This window comes from Saccopteryx leptura, chromosome 1, assembly GCF_036850995.1.
Source record: "Saccopteryx leptura isolate mSacLep1 chromosome 1, mSacLep1_pri_phased_curated, whole genome shotgun sequence".
In the NCBI taxonomy this organism is placed as follows: domain Eukaryota; kingdom Metazoa; phylum Chordata; class Mammalia; order Chiroptera; family Emballonuridae; genus Saccopteryx; species Saccopteryx leptura.
The window spans coordinates 62,981,765-63,006,844 of NC_089503.1; the positions used below are offsets into that span (position 1 = coordinate 62,981,765).

At 39.7% G+C, this 25,080-nt stretch overlaps 1 protein-coding gene across 3 annotated transcripts in view; it reads right to left on the reverse strand.

Moving 5' to 3' along the window:
- The window catches only part of RSF1 (remodeling and spacing factor 1), a 174,668-nt gene that overhangs the window by 8,915 nt on the left and 140,673 nt on the right, over positions 1 to 25,080 (reverse strand). For all 3 annotated transcript variants that reach the window (XM_066369263.1, XM_066369256.1, XM_066369274.1), the window contains 5 exons: positions 24,353 to 24,462; positions 13,268 to 13,335; positions 11,987 to 12,194; positions 6,346 to 6,566; positions 1,700 to 1,888 (listed from right to left, as the gene is read on the reverse strand). In XM_066369263.1, coding sequence (XP_066225360.1) covers positions 1,700 to 1,888; positions 6,346 to 6,566; positions 11,987 to 12,194; positions 13,268 to 13,335; positions 24,353 to 24,462 — 796 coding nt within the window. The remainder of the gene's footprint in view (positions 1 to 1,699; positions 1,889 to 6,345; positions 6,567 to 11,986; positions 12,195 to 13,267; positions 13,336 to 24,352; positions 24,463 to 25,080) is intronic.

A 25,080-nucleotide genomic window follows, 5' to 3' on the forward strand; every position in this document is an offset into this window, starting at 1 on the left:
AACTATTCAACTTTGTGGGAAGGCAGTATAAACTATATGTGAAAAAATGGACATGATAATGTTCCAATATAACTTGATTTACAAAATCATTACTTACACAAACAGGTGGGCTCTAGTTTGTCGACTACTGCTCTACACATGATCTGGCCCCTGTTGATCTCCTGCTTCATCTCATTCTATTCCTCCCCTCACTCATTCTCCTCTGTCTTGGCCTCCCTACTATTCTCTGAACATGCCAGGCATAAACTTGCCTCAAGACCCTCACACTGCGGTTTCATTGGCCTGTATCACTCTTCTTTTAGATAACTGCATGACATACACCCAACATTTCTTTCAGGTCTTTACTCAAATGTTTTGTTGTTGCTGAGTTATTTCAGTAGTACCCAATCTGAAATTACAATTACTCTCCCAACCTAACATTCTCCTTTACCTTTCTCTACAGTGTTTAGCTTCACCTAATTTATCATACATTCTACTTATTTATTTTATATATTCTTTCTCTCTCCCCAACTAAGAGGTACATGTTTTTGGCTCTTTTGTTCATTTTTCTATTCCCAGTGCCTTAGAATAGTCAATAATTCAATTAAGTATTTGTTTTTAATAGTTGAATAAAATTGTTTTTATGACACATGAAGATAACACATACTCAACTACATGTTCACCTTCCTTCTTGAGCGTCACCTATCCAAACATGGACTCATGGACTTTCTCTCCTGGCATGGACTCAAACTTAATTGACAAGGATCTGTAAAAGCAATCTTCAAGACAGATAATAAACAATGGAAAATTAAATATATAAAAATATAAAGAGGGAAAGGTAAGGATTAGAATCATTTAAATGAACTTAGGGAGAATTTTGGAACAACTGCAAAGAATAAATGGATATCACAAATTCATATTTTAGAGCTTTTCCTGAACTTTTGGTATGGGGCACAGCTATAACTATGAAGAAATAAAAGTTAGCGTCTGACCAGGCAGTGGCTCAGTGGATAAAGCATTGGCCTAGGATGCTGGGGACCCAGGTTTGAAACCCCAAGGTTGCCGGCTTGAGTGCAGCCTCACCAGCTTGAAAGCAGGATCATAAATAGGACCCTATGGTCACCGGCTTGAAACTCAAGGTTGCTGGCTTGAGCAAGGGGTCACTGGTTCAGCTGGAGCCCCCGGTCAAGACACATGAGAAAGCAATCAGTGAAAAACTAAGGTGCCACAACTATAAGTTGATACTTTTTTATCTCTCTCTACTATCCTGTCTCTGTCTGTCCCTGTCTGTCTCTCTCGCTTAAAATAAAATAAAATAAATAAAACAAAACTATCAACTGAAGCTCATTGGCAGGGTGGAGAGAAATAATAATAACTACCTCGGTTTGAAAATGTTTCAGCTATTCAGGTGATCAAATCAAAGGAGATTATTTCAAAATGAAGGCCATAAACAGAAAAAATCTTGCTCAGATCACAATTTTCTGACTCTTTTAGTTTCAATAAAGAACTTATTATAATGGCAACCTTAAAAAGTAGTACCTTCTTTCAAGTATCATTTATTTAAACTATAAAGAGTGACCAAGGCATATAATAATGGGTTTTGACTCAAAGATAGTATTGGTTATATAGATTTTCTTAGAAATGGTATAGAACCACAATCCTAAACTCACTTTATTTCTGCCTTGTCCAAACTTCTGTAATATAGAGATTTATTCCTTACCTTCACTCTCTGAGCTGGAAAGCCTGCGTTTGTGAACTCGTCTGATTTCTTTACCACGTCGTAAGCTCTTCTGGGAACCATCACTCTCTGAATCTTCTTTGTAGTTAATCTGTCTTTTCTGGTTCCTCCTTGACCGCCTTCGCCGAGTTTCTACATAATCATCACTAAAGTCATCGCTAAAATCACTTTCTATTTTAAAAAAATGAAGAAAAAAGTCACATACAAAATTTAAGTTCATTAACTAGAATTGTAGTTAGCTTAGGTTCAAAAAAAACCTAAGCAGAGTTAATTTATAACAATTTTTAAATAATAACTTTAAGTCACTTATTTTCCTTTTAATAATATTAGCAAATCTTTGGGGCTTTTATGCCAAACATCACAAATGTATCTTTTTTTTTTTAGTGAGAGGAGGGGAGGCAGAGACAGACTTCTGCATACATCCCGACCAGGACCCACTGGGCAAGCCCACTAGGGGGAGATGCTCTGCCCATTTGGGGGACCTTGCTCTGTTGCAACTGGAGCCATTTTTTAGCACAGGAGGCAGAGGCTGTGGAGCCATCCTTAGCGCCTGGGGCCAACTTGCTCCAATCAAGCCATGGCTGCAAGAGGGGAGGAGAAAAGATAGACAAGTGAGAGGTGGAGGGGTAGGGAAGCACATGGGCGCTTCTACTTGACAAATGTATCTTATTACCAGTTAACCCTCAAGATGAAAAGGTGTTTTATAGAACCTGTATCTCATTCAACTGAGAGCTACCCAGTTAGCTGGACATCAGCCACAACTGGTCTTCTGGTGGATAGTTACCATTCTGCCTCATGATAATCTGCGGTTCCTATGTATGTAGCTGAATGGCTACAGTTGCAACTTCACAATGTGCCACAGAGATTAAGTTCTCTAACCATAGAAAAGTGATAAGCGAAAATTGGCATTCTATTTTTTGCTTTTTTCCACATGGAATTAAAATCTGCTAAACATACAGGGCTACTAAAAACTCTGAAAGCACTGCTAAATAGCACTATTCTTTGTTACTTCTAATCAATAAACCAGAGTCTGACTATGACACTGGATCAACAGTGTTGGAAGAATGCTAACAATACCACTGAACTGTGGCATCCAACCTTGTTCCCTAATGGACTTCAAGCATTTCAAAATGGCTAGTCTGAAGACAAACTGAGCCTAAATAAGTGATGGTAACATGTTTTGTCTACTAACTAAAATAAGAATCCATGGCCCTGGCCGGTTGGCTCAGTGGTAGAGCATCAGCCTGGCGTGCAGAAGTCCCGGGTTCGATTCCCGGCCAGGGCACACAGGAGAAGCGCGCCTATCTGCTTCTCCACCCCTCCCCCTCTCCTTCCTCTCTGTCTCTCTCTTCCCCTCCCGCAGCCGAGGCTCCACTAGAGCAAAGATGGCCCGGGCGCTGGGGATGGCTCCTCGGCCTCTGCCCCAGGCGCTAGAGTGGCTCTGGTCACAACAGAGCGACGCCCCCTGGTGGGCGTGCCGGGTGGATCCCGGTCGGGTGCATGCGGGAGTCTGTCTGACTGTCTCTCCCCGTTTCCGGCTTTAGAAAAATACAGAAAAAGGCCCTGGCCGGTTGGCTCAGCGGTAGAGCGTCGGCCTAGCGTGCGGAGGACCCAGGTTCGATTCCCGGCCAGGGCACATAGGAGAAGCGCCCATTTGCTTCTCCACCCCTCCGCTGCGCTTTCCTCTCTGTCTCTCTCTTCCCCTCCCGCAGCCAAGGCTCCATTGGAGCAAAGATGGCCCGGGCGCTGGGGATGGCTCTGTGGCCTCTGCCTCAGGCGCTAGAGTGGCTCTGGTCGCAACATGGCGACGCCCAGGATGGGCAGAGCATCGCCCCCTGGTGGGCAGAGTGTCGCCCCATGGTGGGCGTGCCGGGTGGATCCCGGTCGGGCGCATGTGGGAGTCTGTCTGACTGTCTCTCCCTGTTTCCAGCTTCAGAAAAATGAAAAAAAAATAAAAATAAAAAAAAAATAAAAAAAAAAATAAAATAAGAATCCACAATTACATTATGATATAAAGAAATAAATAAACAAGGGAGAAGAGAAAATGCTTCCTAACAGAACACCAAGTAATAAATATAGTAGGGATAATGAAATTAGAGAACTATCAACAAATGTTAAAATTAGTAGGTGAAACATCTGATAAAGAACAGGGTATTTGGCCCTGGCCGGTTGGTTCAGTGGTAGAGCATCGGCCTGGCGTGCAGGAGTCCCGGGTTCGATTCCCGGCCAGGGCACACAGGAGAGGCTCCCATCTGCTTCTCCACCCTCTCCTTCCTCTCTGTCTCTCTCTTCCCCTCCCGCAGCCAAGGCTCCATTGGAGCAAAGTTGGCATGGTCGCTGAGAATGGCTCTGGTTGCAGCAGAGCGATGCCCCAGATGGGCAGAGCATTGCCCCCTGGTGGGCATGCCGGGTGGATCCCGGTTGGGCGCATGCGGGAGTCTGTCTGCCTCCCCGTTTCCAGCTTCAGAAAAATACACACACACACACACACAAAGAACAGGATATTTAGGCCCTAGCCCGTTTGCTGAGTGGATAGAGTGTCCGCCACACAAATGGATGTCCTGGGTTCTATTCCCAGTCAGGGCACACAGGAGAGGCAAACATCTGCTTCTCTCCCCATCCCTCTACCCCCTTCTTTCTCTTCTTCCCCTCTAGCAGATAGTGGCTCAGTTGATTCAAATGGTGGCCCCAGTTGCTGAGGATAGCTCAGCTGATTTGAGCATCGGACCCAGATGGGGGTTACAGGGTGGATCCCAATCAGGGAGCCTATTGGAGTTTGTCTGTCTATACCCCCTCCTCTCACTTAAAAGAAAAAGAAAAATAAATAACTAGTTTTGTAATCTTCAAAAATGTCAAGGTCAATAAACACAAAGTTTGAAGAATATTCCAGATGAAAGAAGATTAAAGAGACATGACTACATACAATATGTATTCCTGGATTGGATCCTGGACTAGAGAAAAATACTGACATAATGGACAATATTGGGGGTAAAGATAGTCTATTCAATAAATGGTGTTGGGAATACTGGACAGAAATATGCAAAAAATTGAAACAAGATCACCTTCTTATACCATACACAAGAATAAACCCAAACTGGATTAAAGACTTAAATGTTAGACTTTAAACCATAAAACTCCTAGAAGAAAACAGGTAGTAAAATCTTGAACATTTCTCCTAATATTTTTTCTGATACACACACACACACACACACACACACACACACACACACTCAGGCAAGGGAAACAAAAGAAAATGTAAACAAATGGGACTACATCAGACTAGAAAGTTTCTGCACAGCAAAGGAAACCATCAACAAAATGAAACAACAACCCACTGAATGGCAGAAAATATCCGGCAATGATAAAGAGTTAACATCCAAAATTGATCAAGAACTTATAAAACTAAACATAAAAAAAACAAACAGAGAGAGAGGAAGGAGAGAGGGAGGGGTGGAGAAGCAGATGGGCGCCTCTCCTGTGTGCCCTGGCCGGGAATTGAATCCGGGACTCCTGCATGCCAGGCCAACGCTCTACTGAGCCAACCGGCCAGGGCAGACACCTATGAAATTTGAATGCATACTATTGATAGATAATATATAGCATTGTATCAATTTAAAATTTCTGATTTTAGCTCAGTTGATTTGAGCACTAGCCCCAGACGATGGTTGCCTTGTGGAAACTGGTCAGAGCACATGTGGGAGTGTGTCTCTCTATCTCCCTTCCTCTCACTTAAAAAAGTATTATATAAACAAACAAATTCTGATTTTGATCATTGTACCATGGTTATTGAAGAAAATATCCTATTCTTAAGAAATAATCACTGATAAAGAGTCATGATAGGCCCTGGCTCGTTGGCTCAGTGATGGAGCATTGGCCAGGTGTGTGGATTTCCCAGGTTCGATTCCCGGCCAGGGCACACAGCAGAAGCACCCATCTACTTCTCCACCCCTCCCACTCCCACTTCCCTCTCTCTCTTTCTTCCCTTCCTGCAGTCATGGCTCGAATGGTTGGAGCAAGTAGGCCCCAGGTGCTGTGGATGGCTCTATGGCCTCTGCCTCAGGCACTAGGAAGAAATCAGTCGCTGAGCAATGGAGCAGAGGCCCCAAATGGGCAGACCATCACCCCATAAGGTCTTGCCAGGTGGATCCTGGACAGGGTGCATGTGGGAGTCTGTCTCTCTGCCTCCCCACTTCAAACTTAATTAAAATAATAGTAATAAAAAAGCTTATATTAAAATTGAATGGAGCCAGACCATGCAATGGCACAGTGGATAGAACATCAGACCAGAATGCAGAGGACCCAGGTTTGAAACCCTGAGGTTGCCAGCTTGAGCCCGGGCTCATCTGGTTTGAGCAAGGCTCACCAGCTTGAGCAAGGCATCACTCGGTCTGCCGTAGCCCCCCCCCCCCCCCCCCCCCCCCCGCATCAAGGCACATATGAGAAAGTAATCAATGAACAACTAAGGTGCCACAACAAAGAATTGATGCTTCTCATCTCTCTCTCTTCCAGTCTCTCCCTATCATTGTCTCTATCACCAAAAAAAAAATAATAATAATTGAATGGAATTTTATTTTAAGAACTCTTAGCTCCAGAAATCACCAAAATTTATTAATACAAATTATTTTTACCAGAGTCTCTACTATTCTCTTCAGACTCTTCCTCTTCATCATCATCAGAATACTTTTTCTTTGGGGTTTTTCTCCGTAAACGCCTGCTTTGCCTCATGGGCCGGGAGGGATGTCGCCTCAGCCTTCGGCTACAGAAATCAGTGTCACTGTCATCATTAGATGGTGGGTCTTCTTCACTTTCATCTGGGTTTTCATCAGATACAACAAATTCATCTTGAGATCTGTCCAAGAGAAATCACATGAATTTTGATAGTACGGTACACTTAAAACTGTGAACCTGTTTCTGACAGTTCTTGAGTTGAAGTTCTAGCAAGTCCAATGTGAATCATTAAATAATGGTTAATATCATATCTGAATAATTGTATCAATTTCCCTATAATGAAAAAATTGCTACTTGTTCTTTTCTTAGGAGTTATGAAGCTGAACTGATGCTAATTTTTGTACATAAATTGCTTGGCTTCCCCCCTGTACCTTAAAGTCAACATGTCCAAAGGCAAACTCACTATTTCCTTACCTACTCTTCCTCTTTCTGTTTCCTAGCCTGGTATCTGATAATATCACCCATCCAGTAACTCATACCAGAAATCTGGTACTTATTCTAATTTCTCCCTTTTTATTTCTCACCTCTAATCATTTACTAATTCCTCTTCAGTCCACCTCTTAAAGATATTATCTCAAAACCAGGTGAAGACGCTACAAAGAAAGAAAACTAGAGACCAGTATCCCTGATTAACATAGATGCTAAAATCCTCAACATAATATTAGCAAACCAGATCCAGCAATGCATTAGAAAGAACATACATCATGATCAAGTGGGATTTATTCCAGGGAGGCAAGGCTGGTACAATATTCGCAAATCAATATGATTCATCACATAAACAAAAGAAGACTAAAACTCACATGATTATATCAACAGATGCAGAAAATTCATTTGATAAAATCCAGCACCCATTTATGAACAAAACTCTGAGCAAAGTAGGAATACAGGAAACATACCTCAACATGATAAAAGCCATCTATGACAAACCCACAGCCAACATAATACTCAATGAACAAAAATTAAAAGCAATTCCCCTTAAGATCAGGAACAAGGCAGGGGTACCCCCTTTCACCACTCTTATTCAACACAGTTCTAGAAGTCCGAGCCACAGCAATCAGACAAGAATAAGAAATAAAAGGTATCCAAACTGGAAAAGAAGTAACACTATCACTATTTGCTGATGACATGATACTATACATAGGAAACCCTAAAGTCTCAGTCAGAAAACTACTAGACCTGATAAATGAATTCGGCAAAGATATAAAATTAATGTTCAAAAATCAGTGGCATTTTTATATATCAGCAATAAAGTGTCAGAAAGAGAAATTAAGGAAACAATCCCCTTCACTATTGCAACAAAAAAATAAAGTACTGAGGAGTAAATTTAACCAAGGAGGTAAAAGACTTGTACTCGGAAAATTATAAGGCATTAAAAAAAGAAATCAAGGGAGATACAAACAAATGGAAGCATATACCGTGTTCATGGATAGAAAGAATAAATATCATTAAAATGTCTACACTACTCAAAGCAATCTATAAATTCAATGCAATTCCAATTAAAATACCAATGGCATACTTCAAAGATATAGAACAAATACTCCAAAAATTTATATGGAACCAAAAAAGAACAGAAATAGCCTCAGCAATCTTGAAAATAAAGAATGAAGTGGGAGGTATCACACTTCCTGATATCAGGTTATACTACAAGGCCATTGTAATGAAAACAGCTTGGTACTGACATAAGAGCAGGCATACAGATCAATGGAACAGAACAGAGAACTCAGAAATAAATCCACACCTTTATGGTCAACTGATACTTGACAAAGAAGAAAGAGCATACAATGGAGTAAAGACAATCTCTTTAATAAATGGTGTTAGGAAAATTGGATGGGTACATGCAAATAAATGAAACTAGACCACCAACTTACACCATTCACAAATAAACTCAAAATGGATAAAAGACTTAAATGTAAGTCGCGAAACCATAAAAATCCTAGAAGCAAAAAACATAGGCAGAAGACTCTCAGACATCTCTCGTAGCAATACTTTTGCCAAAATATCTCCTCGGGCAAGGGAAATGAAGGACAAAATAAACACGAGGCCATATCAAACTAAAAAGCTTTTGCACAGCAAAAGACACCATTAACAAAATTAAAAGACATACCACTCAATGGGTGAACATATTTACCAATAAGTCTGATAAGGGGTTAATAACCAAAATTTATAAAGAACTTCTAAAACTCTATAACAGGAAGGTAAACAATCCAATTATAAAACAGGGAAAGGAACTGCAGAGACACTTCTCCAAAGAGGACATACAGATGGTCAACAGGCATATAAAAAAATGCTCAACATCACTAAGCATCAGAGAAATGCAAATTAAAATAACAATGAAATATCACCCCACACCTGTCAAAATGGTGCTCATTAACAAATCAACACACAATAAGTGCTGAAGAGGGTGTGGAGAAAAGGGAACCCTCCTGCACTGCTGGTGGGAATGCAGACTTGTGCACTGCAGAAAACAGTATGGCGTTTTCTCAAAAAATTAAAAATGAAACTCCCTTTGGACCCAGCTATCCTACTTTTAGGAATATATCCTAATAGCAAATCACTGCTGCAAAAGAAGATATGCCCCCCCATGCTTATTGCATCATTTACAGTAGCCAAGATCTGGAAATAGCCTAAATGTCCATCAGTGGACGAGTAGATTAAAAAGCAGTGGTACAATGAAATACTACACAGCTATGAAAAAGGAAATCTTACCTTTTGCAATGGTATGGATAGACCTGAAGATTATTATGCTAAGTGAAATAAGCCAAGCAGAGAAAGACAAATATCATATGATCTCACTTATATGTGGAATCTAATGAACAAAGTGAACTGAGGAACAAAATAGAGGCAGAGGCGGGGTCACAGGAAGCAGAGGAGCAGCTGTCAGAGGGAAGGGGGATGAGGGGCAGAATCAGAGAAGGTAAAGGGATTAGTGAAATTATTTATATATATATATATATATATATATATATATATATATCACACATAAATACAGATAACAGGACAGCAAATCCTAGAGGGAAGGGAGGAGGGAGTTAGAGTGAAGGGAATAAAGGGGGTGTAATGGGGGACACATGGTTGGGGGTGAGGGTGTTATATTGAAAGGGACATTTGAATCCATGTTAACACAATAAATTAAAATTAATAAAATAATGAAGAAAGAAAAAAAAAAAGATACTATCTCTAATCATCTCCCTCCTAACTACTATAGCAATTCTCCAAGTAGCCTCTGTAATCTCTAGGTCATTTCCCTTCAATATATCCTCCAAATGAGTATAGTAGCAGTGTAATCCCAAATCTCTCTAAAATGTAAACCTGACATCAGTCTGGTGTTTAAACCCTTCTGTGGGGGCCTGACCTGTGGTAGTGCAATGGATAAAGCATTGACCTGGAACAGTGAGGTCACCGGTTTGAAACCTTGTGCTTGTCAGATCCAGGCACATACGGGAGTTAATGCTTCCTGCTCCTCCCCCCGTTCTCTCTCTGTCTCTATTTCTCCTTTCTAAAATGAATCAAGTCTTTAAAAATGTTATATTAAAAATAAATTTTAAAAAACCACAAAGCCCTTCAATGGGATTTCATCACCTTCAGGCTAGAGTCCAACTTCCTATGTCTGTCAAACAAAACACTCCATCACGCTTCCTTTTTATCTCTTGGCGGCATCTCAGCAAGAACACTCTCTACTTCTTTCCCATATTTTTGCTGCGCATACACAGCAGGAGATTCCTAAATAGTCCATGGCATTTTATGCCTTGGACATGTGACTTGTGTTAAGTTCCTCATCCTGCTTATAATCCCAAAACTCATTTATTCATTCTTCAAATTTCTTTTCCTCCCTCCCTTCCTTCCTTCCCCTCTTCTCCCCTCCCTTTCCTCCCTTCCTTCCCTTTCTTTTTTGGGGAGAGAGAGAGAGAGTGAGAGTAAGAGACAGACAGAAAGGGGGAGAGGAAGGGAGATGAGAAGTATCAATGCATAATTGTGGCACTTTAGTTGTTCACTGACTGCTTCTCATACGTACTTTAACTGGGGGGCTCCAGCTAAGCCAGTGACCCCTTGGTCAAACCAGCGACCTTGGGCTCAGGCCTGAGACCTTTGGACCTCAAACAACCTTGGAATCTTATGCTGATGATTTCACGCTCAATCCAGTGACCCCGCACTCAAACCAGCAACCTGGAAGGTTCTGAACCTGGGACCTTGATGCCTGAGTCTATGGTCTATCCACTGTGCCACCACTGGCCATTCTTCAAATTTCATCAACCTTAATTTCCACTTTGACCTCCCTGAATTAATCTGAGAATCCTCTGTACCCTAACTATGCCTTATCTGTATTTTAGCAGCAATCACGCAAGTGACAGTTTTTGTGGTTTATATGCTTGTTTCTTCCACTAACAATCTGAGAGGAGAACTCTGCATTATTGTTTCGTTATCTACTTGACAGGGAAGACTTTCCCGATATTCCATACTAGATTGCTTACCTCAATCCAAACTTCTAAGGGTCCTTGGAGAATAGTATCTAATTACTTGTACTTGTCTATTTCTTATATTTGACTTCTTGTGGATTTGGTAGCATAAGATTTCACATAAAAAGAATGCTTGCCTGACCAGGCAGTGGTGCAGTGGATAGAGCGTCAGACTGGGATGCGGAAGACCCAGGTTCGAGACCCTGAGGTCACCAGCTTGAGCAAAAAAAAAAAAAAAAAAAAAAAAAAGAGCTCACCAGCTTGGACCCAAGGTTGCTGGCTCGAGCAAGGGGTCGCTCGGTCTGCTATAGGCCAGCAGTCAAGGCACAGATGAGAAAGCAATCAATGAACAACTAAGGTGTTGCAACGAGAAACTGATGATTGATGCTTCTCATCTCTCTCCATTCCTGTCTGTCTGTCCCTATCTATCCCTTTCTTGGACTCTCTCTCTCTGTCCCTGTAAAAAAAAAAAAATACTCAACGCAGTTAATGAAATATAAATACAATTTTGAATAGTAACCAAACAACCACAAACCTACTTTGTTTTAACATAAAAAGAATCAAGATCAGCCTGACCAGGCGGTGGCGCAGTGGATGGAGCGTCGGACTGGGATGCGGAGGACCCGGCTTCGAGATCCCGAGGTTGCCAGTTTGAGCGTGGGCTCACCTGGCTTGAGCAAAAAGCTCGCTAGCTTGGACCCAGGATCGCTGGCTCGAGCAAGGGGTTATTCGGTCTGCTGAAGGCCCGCGGTCAAGGCACATATGAGAAAGCAATCAATGAACAACTAAGGTGTTGCAATGCGCAACGAAAAACTAATGATTGATGCTTCTCATCTCTCTGTTCCTGTCTGTCTGTCCCTGTCTATCCCTCACTCTGACTCTCTCTCTGTCTCTGTAAAAAAATAAAAAAAATAAAAAATAAAAAGAATCAAGATCTGTATTCTTAAATCTGTTTTAAATACCTTGAAAATAAAGAGATGTCTAAGTGCACGAAAAACAAAAGCCCCATCACAGCAGGACCAGCTTCTTTGCTAGTACTGTTTAAGCCTATTATCTAGGAACTGGGGTCTACTGGCAAAGCACGCACCCATCACTGATCTTGAATTCATCCTCACTCTCTTCTTCATCCAGGTTGCTATCACTATCCAGGTCGTTTAATCGCCGGCGTTTCTTTCGGCGAGCAGCAGCAGCCCTCTGAGGTCGTTTATTTTCTTTTCTTTCTTCATCCAAAATGGTAGAGATGTCTTTCCCACGGTGACCCGTGATGGTAGAGATATCCTTTCCGCGGCCAACCCCTGAATTCAGAAGAGGAAGGTTGAGGAGAAGAGAGACAACTGTATGTTTGTTTTAATATCTAACAACTATCCTTGTTTGTGCTTAGTAGCTCTTCACTGGTTTTCTTCTATAACATGTTGTATTCTGATGACTATAGATAATAGAGCTCTTATCAAGAGTTCTGACATTCGTTTGTCCTACCAAGTACAAATTCACTTTGCAGAGAACATCATTTTTTGTTTTACATTTTGATATAATTCATATACTATAATATTCAACCTTTTTACCTGTATAATTCGGAAGTTTTTTTTAGCATAGTCATAAAGTTGTGCAACCATCACCACTAATTTGAAAACATTTTCATCACCCCAAAAAGAAACCTCATACCTATAGTTACTCAAGAATCTCTTCTTAAAAGCTGTCTTTTGGAAATGGCTTTAGAAAGAGGCCAATCCATTTTTTAAATAAAACTATGTTTACAGGACTGAAAAAGTGAGAATTCAAGCAGCAAAGATATAAGGTATACATCTTTGGAAAAGTCAGTGACTTCTTTAGTTCCACTACATACAGACTACTTATGATGAATTCTTTGCAGAGTTTTCATAGTAACTAAATGGAAATCATAGTGCTCTATACTGGAACACTGATAATCTGCTATGTAGCTCTTAAATTACCCTCAAATTATTCTATATTACTGTCAGATATTAAAGACTATGAAATTAATAAAAGAAATCATTTAGAGTCAGATTGCCCATAATTTTTGGTATTTTATAGCAGTACTGATCTAAAAATAGACAAGAAAGTTTCACTGGGTTTTCCATTTAGAAACCAAAGTAAAATTTTAATCTATTGAGGAACATTTACATTTTATATCAGACCATAAAACAAAACTCTTTTAAAATAATTAGCAAGATCTAAGTCTACACACTGATACTGTATCCACAGATTATTTTGAATCTCAGACTGTTAACATCAATAGTGATCATGATACATACTGGGGAGGAAAAAAAAAAAGCTCACTGCTCTAATCAGGGCATTCCAGTTATTTTCCTGGCTGAAGTTACAAGAAAAAGGGAGAATGATAAACACATACCTCCTCCATCAGCCTCTTTGATGTCATCTTCTATAGCTTCATCAATTGCTTCGTCAAACTCATCAAATCTAAAATATATACAACAATCACATTACAGCCTTTCCTGACACAGTCTCTCCTGACACATGGGTCAGGAGAGTTGCCTTTATTTATTTATTTATTATTATTATTATTTTTTACAGAGACAGAGAGTGAGTCAGAGAGAGGGATAGACAGGAACGGAGAGATGAGAAGCATCAATCATTAGTTTTTCATTGCGCGCTGCAACACCTTAGTTGTTCATTGATTGCTTTCTCATATGTGCCTTGACCACGGGCCTTCAGCAGACCAAATAACCCCTTGCTGGAGCCACCGACCTTGGGTTCAAGCTGGTGGGCTTTTGCTCAAACCAGGTAAGCCCGCGTTCAAGCTGGCAACCTCGGGGATCTCAAACCCGGGTCCTCAGCATCCCAGTCCGATGCTCTATCCACTGCGCCACAGCCTGGTCAGGCAGGAGAGTTGCCTTTAAACTGAAAAAGGCCTGAATATGAAACTGCTCTCTTCTACTTTGGGACTGTGTGACTTAGACTACATACCCTAGCTCATATTAGCCCATGTCTTTTGTAAAACTGGATTTTGTTCATCAATATCTAATACATAAATTGTTGTTTTTCATTTTCAAAGATCATCTATACCAGGCATCAGTAAATATTTTTGTAAAAAGCCAGACAGTAAGTATTCTAGACTTTGTAGATCATACAGTCCCTGTTGTAACTATTCAAGTCTGCCAGTGTAGCACAAAAGCAGCCAGACAATATAAGTAAATGAATGTGACTGTGTTCCAAAATAGCTTTATGGACACTGTGATTTGAATTTCATGTCATTTTCATAGAATTTTCTTCTATTGGATCTTTATTCAATCATTTATAAATGTAAAAAACACTCCTAGGTCATGGGCTATACAAAAACTGGTAGTTAGCTGGATTTGGCCCCATGGGTTTGCCAATCCCTAAATATACAAATCACATGGCAAAGTAAGGTAAACAAAATTAGTGTCCCAGAAATAATACTAAGTGTGAGAACCATATTATTATTTTTATTGAAGGTTATATTATTATTACTAAAATTCATATACAGATGGTCAGAATTTTAGAACTAGGTAAATGTACTTTATCTTATAAGGGCTGTCTCCCTTGATTTCATAATACTATATACAAAACTCTGACATTAGAAGTGAGTGGCCCTGGCCGGTTGGCTCAGCGGTAGAGCGTCGGCCCGGCGTGCGGGGGAGCCGGGTTCGATTCCCGGCCAGGGCACACAGGAGAAGCGCCCATTTGCTTCTCCACCCCCCCCCCCTTCCTCTCTGTCTCTCTCTTCCCCTTCCGCAGCCAAGGCTCCATTGGAGCAAAGATGGCCCGGGCGCTGGGGATGGCTCCTTGGCCTCTGCCCCAGGCGCTAGAGTGGCTCTGGTTGCGGCAGAGTGACCCCCCGGAGGGGCAGAGCATTGCCCCCTGGTGGGCAGAGCATCGCCCCTGGTGGGCGTGCCGGGTGGATCCCAGTCAGGCGCATGCGGGAGTCTGTCTGACTGTCTCTCCCCGTTTCCAGCTTCAGAAAAATACAAAAAAAAAAAAAAAAAAGGAGTAACCACAAAGATAAAGTGACTTGCCTAAAACTATGCTAAGTATGGTAATTATTAGCCACAGGTGGCTCTTTATTTTGCCTTCTGAGTTTAAAAACTCATTATACCTATAAATTTCCTCACTAGGAAAATATATATACCAACACAAACATAAAATTTTATATAATTTCAGAAGATTCACAAGTTTCAGGTTAAGAACTCTTCTTCTACAACATAATTTTTATTGGCTGTGTAGTATCTTATCTTATAGTATATCAATTTATTTCAAATGGCTTACTTCCAATTTTTTCACAATTTTGCAATACTACAGCCTGACCAGGCGGTGGCACAGTGGACAGAGAGTTGAGCTGAGACTCGGAAGACCCAGGTTCGAAATCTGAAGGTCACTGGCTTGAGTGCAGGCTCATCCGGCTTGAGCATGGGCTCACCAGCTTGAGCACAAGGTCGTGGCTTGAGCATGGGATCATAGACATGATCTTATGGTTGCTAGCATGAGCCCAAAGGTTGCTGGCTTGAAGCCCAAGGTTGCTGGCTTGAGCCCTAGGTTACTGCCTGGAGCAAGAGGTCACTCACTCTGCTGTAGTTCCCCCAGCCAAGGCACATATGAGAAAGCAATCAGTGAACAACTAAGGTGCTGCAACAAAAAATTGATGCTTCTCATCTCTCTCCCTTCCTGTCTGTCTGTCCCTATCTGTTCCTCTCTGTTTCTGTCAAAAAAAATACTAATTATTTTTGCAATGCTACAAAAAACATTCTTGTTGCTATAGCTTAGCTTTTCCTTAAGATAAACACTGAGAGCCTTGGATCCACTCTGGCGCAGTGAATCGAGCATTGGACTGGGACGCAAAGGACCCAGATTCGAAAATCCAAGGTCACCAGCTTGAGTGTGGGCTCATCCGGTTTGAGTGTGGTATCATAGACATGACCCCAAGGTTGCTGGCTTGAGTAAGGGGTCACTTGCTCTGCTGGAGCCCCCAGTCAAGGCACACATGAGAAAGCAATCAATGAACAAATAAGGTGCTGCAAAGAAGAATTGATGCTCCTCATCTCTCTCCCTTCCTGCCTGCCTGTCCCTATATATCCCTCTCTCTGTTCCAAAAAAAAAAAAAAAAAGATAAATTCTGAAAAAATAAAAACCTGTGCATCTATTCATCAGGCTAAAATGAACAGAAACAGATAAAGCCAGATGCAAAGTTAATATAAAGCAGTATTTCTCCCAAGGACATGCTGCAGCTGTATCATGGCTTAACAACTTATTTCTTTGTTTGACTACCACATTCTTACTGAGAATATCTGTTTTCTAATATCAGAAACCATCAAAACCTTCAGATATATTGTTATATCAGTAACATTGTACATCCCACCTTTGCCCAGAGGATCTAAGTCAGGGGTTCCAAAACTGCGATCCCCTGAGGCCATTTAACCGGCCCCCACTGCACTTCCGGAAAGGGCACCTCTTTCATTGGTGGTCAGTGCGAGGAGCATAGTTCCCATTGAAATACTGGTCAGTTTGTTGATTTAAATTTACTTGTTCTTTATTTTAAATACTGTATTTGTTCCCGTTTTGTTTTTTTTATTTTAAAATAAGATTGTGCAGTGTGCATAGGGATTTGTTCATAGATTTTTTTATAGTCCGGCCCTCCAACGGTCTGAGGGACAGAGAACTGGCCCCCTGTGTAAAAAGTTTGGGGACTCCTGATCTAAGTCACTGTTAACACAAAAAAGCAGTCTTTATTTATATCCCAAATGCAGAGCTTTGGATAAGAGATTGGACACAACATCCTACACATCTACTTAACTCCATTGTTTGCAAGGACACAGGACCCTGTGTGTACTAAGTAGCAGTTCAGATGTGGTACTAACCCCTTTACCAAGCCCTCCTTAGCTTTGAGCCTTACTTATCATTTGCTTCATTTAAATTTCATCTACACTCTAAAAATTTCATCAGGATCTTATCAAAACTTTCTTTTTCTTTGTTGAGACACCTCATGGTTCCACTATGAGATTCTGTTGGTTTACTCCTGGTATTCTTGCTATGGATACAATTGTTGGCTTAAAGGGCACACCAATTGTTCTGTTCAAAGGTTATTGCAATTTATAGCACAACCATGAAGTGAACTGTTATTTGGAAAAACAAAATTATTTTCTTGTTCTTTTAATTCTAATTTGAATAAGGAGTAAGGCCAAATATTATTTTCATGTTTACTGGTCATTTTTACTTTTTTTTTTTCCAGTACACGTTTTTTCCTTGGCCAATTTTACCAGCCAGTGTGTTCACCTTTTCTTATTAATTTGTAAGAGCTTTTAATTTACTACAGATTTTAACCTCTTAGATATGTTGCAATTATGTCTATACAAAGTGTATTTCCTCTTTAACCTTTGCTTTCTTTTAAATTTTACTTGGAAAATTAACTTTTAACAGGGTGACACTGATCAGTAAGAGTACAAAAGTTTCAGGTAAACATTTCTCTAGCATTTGAACTATTGATTATGTTGTATACTCATCACCCAAAGTCAAATCATTTTCTGTCAGCATATATTTGTCCCTCTCTGTACCCTTCCCCCCACCCCCTCCCCTTATTATTATTTTTTCTTTTATTTTTCTGAAGTGAGAAGTGGGGAGGCAGAACAGACTCCTGCATGCTCCCAACCAGGATCCACCCGCATGCCCACTAGGAGGCGATGCTCTGCCCATCTGGGGCGTTGCTCTGTTGTAACCAGAGCCATTCTAGCGCCTGAGGTGGAGGCCATGGAGCCATCCTCAGCGCCCGGGCCAACTTTGCCCCAATAAAGCTTTGGCTGCAGGAGGTGTAGACAGAGATAGTGAGAAGGCAGAGGGGTAGAGGTGGAGAAACAGCTGGGTGCTTCTCCTGTGTGCCCTGGCCAAGAATCGAATCCAGGACTTCCATGTGCTGGGCCGACACTCCACCACTGAACTAACTGGCCAGGGCTATTTTTTTTTTTAATTTTGAGAAAGAAAAATTGTCTTACCCTGCTACCAGCATAATAATGAGTGCTAATCATATTTCAGGTCAGTCACCTCCCAAATAAATAAACAAAATAAACAAAAATTAGTCACCGTTGTCTAGTTCTAGCTTCCCAAATAAATGAAACCTTTATTTTCCTAAAAACTGACACCCTAAAAAAATGGCTTTCTACTTGACTTCAGCAATATTAATGTCTGAAGATATGCAATAACCTTAACAGATACCATCTAAAAAATGACTATTTCCACGATGAAAAAAAGTATACTAATTGTATATTTAAAAAAAAAAAAATTCTTTTAAAGTAAGAGTAGGGGAGATACAGATAGACTCCTGCATGTGCCTTGACTGTGATCTACCCTGCAACCCTGTCTTGGGCCAATGCTCAAATCAAAGGATGGCCACCCTCAGCACCTGAGGCCAACACAGGACCAACCAAGTTACCCTAAGTACCTAGGGCCTATGCTCAACAACCAGTGGCTGAAGACACTGGTTACGAGAGGGGAAAAGAAAGAGAAGGGAAAGAGAGAGGGGAAGAGAAGCAGATGGTTGCTTCTCATGTGTGCCCTGACTGGGTATTGAACCCAGGACGTCCACACACTGGGCTGATGCTCTATCCACCAAGCTAACTGGCCAGAGCCATATATTTAAAATTTATAGCCCTTTCCTTTTGAATTATAACTTGTTTACAAAATTTCTTTGCAAATCTCTTCTTTTGTAAATGCTAGTATCGAGTCTTTCCATTATGGTGTATGTGTTTAGTATTATGCTTAAAAAGTTGCTCCTTGGACTAAGATTATATGCCTTCCTTAAATCCTTTTGGAAACTAGGTAGGGTATAAATGAATGAATTGCACAATACATTTTATGCTAAAAATAAATAGTTTATCAAAGGTTCCTAATAGTATCATTATAAAATTTATAGCTGAAGGGATCATCTGAGTTAATCTACCATCAGAGGCATGGCAACCAAGACCCACAGAAATGGACCACTCAGAGATACCTGGTCAGTAAGTGGCATGATAAGAACTATAAACTTCTAGTCTTCAGATCCCCAATCTAATGCCTGCTCTAGTCAACTATGATGTCACATTCTTGGTTATGAGCAGTAAGAATCCAATAAATAATTAGTAAATGACAGTAGTGATGAAATTCTATTTTGAGGGTCCTTTTTTTGTGCTGATACTTTATAAAGTGCTTTACATTTTATACTTTCAACAGTTCTACTGTACCCTATGTAAAAAAGTAAATTCTAGGTGTATTTAAGAGTTTAAATATACTGCTCACAAAAATTAAGGGATATTTCAAAATGAATATGAAGCTATAAAATATCCCCTTTTGTGAGCACTGTATAAAGAGTGAAACAGAGAAAACATATGAAAGACTATTAACTTATCTCAGGTAAATTTCTCTAAAATGTTACTAAGATGCAGAAATAATAATAAAAATCAAGTGATAAGAACCTGACCAGGCGGTGGCGCAGTGGATAGAGCGTTGGACTGGAACTCAGAGGACCCAGGTTCAAAACCCCGAGGTTGCCAGCTTGGGCACAGCCTCATCTGGTTTGAGCAAAGCTCACCAGCTTGAGCCCAAAGTTACTAGCTTGAGCAAGGGGTCACTTGGTCTGCTATAGTTCCCAGTCAAGGCACATATGAGAAAGCAATCAATGAGCAGCTAAGGTGCTGCAACAAAGAATTGATGCTTCTCATCTCTCTCCCATACAAAAAAAGAAAAAAAGTGACAAGAGACATTCAAATGCCCAATAAGCACATGAGAAGATGCTCAACATGACCATCAGGGAAATGCACATAAAATCCAGGATATATTTAATATCACCTTGCATCTGGTGGGATGGCCAGTATCAAAAAAAATAAAAGCAAACAGAATTGCAAAGATGTGGAGAACCTGGACACCTGGAAACCCTGTGCACTGCTTGGTGAGAATGCAAAAAAAATGCCACAAAACAAAACAAAAAAACGCCACAAAATCCTGCAAGCCCACTTTTGGATATGTATCCAAGATGAAATGTTAATAAAACAAATCCGTTTCTTTTAAAAACCACAATTATATCAGCATTGACAGACAATAGGGTCTCATATAATGCTTGTTCTGAAAATTTAAACTTGTTCCAATGTGATGATATGCTGTATTATAAAATAATTCAAGCACAATGTATATTTCATTCTTGCTTATAAGTAATTTGTGAGAGATACTAGGCTGATGTGGAAAACTGCACCTAACTGTATTGGAATAACCAAACATACAACTCAAACATCTAGCAGTTACCTCAGTTTGTAATGTGTATTATAAGCTACAGCCATCTGCATCTGTTGTTACAACTTTCTGGCTGATTTTAAATCACCGTTGATTACCACCACACAATAATTTAAAAACTGCAATTTTCCTCACTTCTGTAGACAAATTTTGGGGCTTTTTTCAACATAAATGTCACAGGTATTATAGTGTATATTATTTCTTAATCATTTAATATGTGGCAATGATATCACTATTTTTATTAGATTCCTATCTTTTTTTTAATGTGTCACTAATGAAGTTTTTGAGTGAGGCCATACTTCCCATAATCCCCTTGGTTTTTATTGTGTGATTTTGCACAGTATGGTGATTTTTAGAAATGTCTATGTTATAGCACAACTGACTTTACACTTGCACGTTTCATCAATAATCTTATGGTACTTTTATTAATTTTTCAGTTTTTTTTTCTATTTATTCATTTTAGAGAGGAGAGAGAGAGGGAGAGAGGGAGTGAGGAAGAGAGAGAAGTGGGTAGGAGCAGGAAGCATCAACTCCAACATGAGCCTTGACCAGGCAAGCCCAGGGTTTCGAACCAGCGACCTCAGGCTTTCCAGGTTGACGCTTTATCCACTGCGCCACTACAGGTCAGGCCCTCAAAGTTTTTTTTTTAAAGAATAAGATCAACCCTGTTGCCTGATCAGGAAGTGGCACAGTGAATAGGGAGTAGACCTGGGATGTTGAGGACCCAGGTTCAAAACCGCAAGGTTGCTGGCTTGAGCGTGGGCTCACCAGCTTGAGCGTAGGATCATAGACATGAGCCCATAGTCACTGGCTTAAGCCCAAAGGTCACTGGTTTGAGCAAGGGGTCACTGGCTCAGCTGAAGCCCCCCCGGTCAAGGCACATATGAGAAAGTAATCAATGAACGAAAGTGCTGCAACAATAAGTTGATGTTTCCAATCTCTCCCCACTTCCTGTTTGTCCTTTTCAGTCCTGTTTCTTTCTTTCCTTTCTCTCTTGCTGAAAGAAAAAAAAAGGATAGACTCCATTCCAATTTATTTTAAAGATTTTCCTCTTAATGGCTCTATTGCACTTTATAAAGTTTTAACAATAAAAAGCAGCAAACTATACATGGGGAACTCTTCCATGATCACTGATGAAGTTTATAAACAAGCAAGCTCAAAGTTCAATACGATCAACTTTGTTATTCATATCCAGTTACTCAAGTTAAAAAACTGTTTTGATGTTGTCTAAGTAGACTACAGGTCAAAAAAGAAGGTCAAATTAAAAGCAATCCCCTTAAGATCAGGAACAAGGCCGGAGTGTCCCCTTTCACCACTTTTATTCAACATAGTTCTGGAAGTCCTAGCCACAGCAATCAGACAAGAAAAAGAAATAAAAGGCATCCAAATTGGAAAAGAAGAAGTAAAACTATCATTATTTGCAGATGATATGATATTGTATGATATATAGAAAACCCTAAAGTCTCAGTCAAAAAACTACTGGACCTGATATATGAATTCAGCAAGGTGGCAGGATATAAAATTAATATACTCAGAAATCAGAGGCATTTTTATATACGAACAATGAACTGTCAGAAAGAGAAATTAAGGAAGCAATCCCCTTCACCATTACAACCAGAAAGATAAAGTACTTAGGAGTAAATTTAACCAGGAAGATTAAAGACTTGTACTCGGAAAATTATAAAACATTGATAAAAGAAATCAGGGAAGATACAAATAAGTGGAAGCATATACCATGCTCATGGTTAGGAAGAATAAACATAATTAAAATGTCTATATTATCCAAAGCAATTAATAAAGTCAGTGCAATGCCAATTAAAATACCAATGACATACTTCAAAGATATAATACATATATTCCAAAAATTTATATGGAACCAAAAGAGAACACGAATAGCCTCAGCAATCTTGAAAAGGAAGAATAAAGTGGGAGGTATCACACTTCCAGATATCAAGTTATACTACAAGGCCATTGTACTCAAAACAACCTGGTACTGGCATAAGAACAGGCATATAGATCAATGGAACAGAACAGAGAACCCAGAAATAAACCCACACCTTTATGGACAACTGATATTTGACAAAGGAGGTAAGGGCATACAATGGAGTAAAGACAGCCTCTTTAACAAATGGTGTTGGGAAAATTGGACAGCTACCTGCAAGAAAATGAAACTAGACCACCAACTTACACTATTCACAAAAATAAATTCAAAATGGATGAAAGACTTAAATGTAAGCTGTAAAACCATAAGCATCTTAGAAGAAAACATAGGCAGTAAGCTCTCTGACATCTCCACAGGCAAGTGAAATAAAAGACAGGATAAACAAATGGGACTATATCAAACTAAAAAGCTTTTGTGCAGCTAAAGACAATAAGAACAGAATAAAAAGACAAACTACACAATGCAAGAATATATTTGACAATACGTCTGATAAAGGGTTAATAACCAAAATTTATAAAGAACCTGTAAAACTCAACACAAGAAAGACAAACAATCCAATCAAAAAATGAGCAAAAGAAATGAATAGACACTTCTCCAAAGAGGACATAACAGATGGCCAATAGGCATATGAAAAATGGTCAACATCACTAATCATTAGAGAAATGCAAATTAAAACCACAATGAGATATCACCTCACACCAGTCAGAATGGCGCTCATCAACAAAACAACACAGAATAAGTGCTGGCCAGGATGTGGAGAAAAGGGAGCCCTCCTGTACTGCTGGTGAGAATGCAGACTGGTGCAGCCACTGTGGAAAACAGTATGGAGATTCCTCAAAAAATTAAAAATCGAACTGCCTTTTGACCCAGCTATCCCACTTTTAGGAATATACCCCAAGAACACCATAGAACTGTTTCAAAAGGAGAAATGCACCCCCATGTTTATGGCAGCATTGTTCACAATAGCGAAGGATCTGGGAACAGCCCAAGTGTCCGTCAGTGGACGAGTGGATTAAAAAGCTTTAGTACATATATACTATGGAATACTACTCAGCCATAAGAAATGATGACATCGGATCATTTACAATAACATGGATGGACCTTGATAACATTATACCGAGCGAAATAAGTAAATCAGAAAAAACTAAAAACTATATGATTCCATACATAGGTGAGACACAAGAATGAGACTCAGAGACATGGACAAGAGTGTGGTGGTTATGAGGTGGGGGGGAGGAGAGGGAAGGGGTTGGGGAGGGGAGGGGAGGGGCACAAAGAAATCCAGTTAGAAGGTGACGGAAGACAATTGGACTTTGGGTGATGGGAATGCAGCATAACAAATGTCAAAATAACCTAGAGATGTTTTCCCTGAACATATGTATCCTGATTTATCAATGTCACCCAATAAAAATTTAAAAAAAGATAATAAAAAGGTAAAAAATAAAAAAAATATAATTTATATATTATCTGACTGAGACAGGGAGGTTTAGTGGAAAAGATAATAGACTAGTAAACAATCAGATGACAAGGTTTTAGTATAGATTTAGTTACTAAAAGCATGATCATGAAAAAAAATCAATTCAGGTCTCAGTATCTCCCCTTCTCCCTTTCTGATAGTAGACCATTACCCATATTATAGTTATTGACTCCTTCAATAGGCATTCATGGAACACTTACTATTTGTAGCACAGTGCTCACTGTAAAGGACAAAGGATGCATAAAACAGACACGCCTTACCTTCGTGCTAACAGTCCAGTGGGAGAGAAATATTAACCAAATAATTAAAATCACAACCATTTCAACTATGGTAAGTGCTTTCAAGGAGAACTGGTTGCTATGAGGGCATATAATAGAGATAGTTGATGAAGAGAACGTTAACGAGGTTAAAACAGGAAGGAAATTCTAGGCAGAGTAAACTGTAAGTGTAAAGGAACTGATGCTGAGGAATAGGGAAAATGTGTTAAGGGAGCTGGAAAGCTAAGCACACAGCAGACCGTGCAGTGCTGCCTGGGCCTCGTTAGAGGCATCAATCATTATCCCAAGAGGTAAAGAAATCTGACAAAGTATGTTAACCAGGAAAGAACAACATGGACAAATTTATATTTGGAAAAGATCAGGCTGGTTGCTCTCAAATTCTGATTCTAAAGCTAGGAGGTGAGAAATATATATACAACTGCTAATGATCACTGGGATGGGAAAAGCTTATACTCTGGAACATGTGTGATTTAAAAGACATTTTACACTCTTTCATTTCCAATTATTTCATACCTATAACTTATACATTTCCGTGTTCTTGTTGATCTTCTTTCAAGCAAGGTTACTTTGGATTTTTTTGAATCTTTTTTCTTCTCTTCGTGATCTTCAGAAAAATCTGGCTCCTGGTTTTAAAATATGATAATAATTACATGTTATTACTCAGGACAGAACAAAGTTCTGGAATTAATAGTTTCTAATGTTCCTCTAAGAGTACCTGTAAAAGGTTTGAAAAAGATGACCACTCCCCAAACTGAAGAAACATGGAGATACTATATACAGATTTTTAAAAATATTGATCAAAAGAAATACTTCTGTATTAAAATTTTTGCTTTTGTGTTTATAATGACCTCTATTAAAAACAATCATGATGAAGGTTTTCCCATCAATAAATACTTTAACAAATAATTAAATTTAGTACATAAAATTAAGATATTCAGCCTTGGCTGGATAGCTCTGTTGGCTGGAGTGTCGTTCTGAAGTGCAGAGGTTGCTGGTTCAATCCCCAGTCATGGCACATACAGGAACAGATTGATGTTCCTGTCTCTCTAGCTCTCTCTCCCTTCCTCTCTCTCTAAAATCAATCAATAATTTTTTTAAAAAATTAAGATACTCAATACATAAGCTAAAAGAAATGAAATAATGTATTTCAAAGAAAGGGGAATGATATGGAAGAAAAATAATAATACAGGTTATTTAAGCATGTGATTTTACTAAAACTGAATGATATTGTATATGGAACT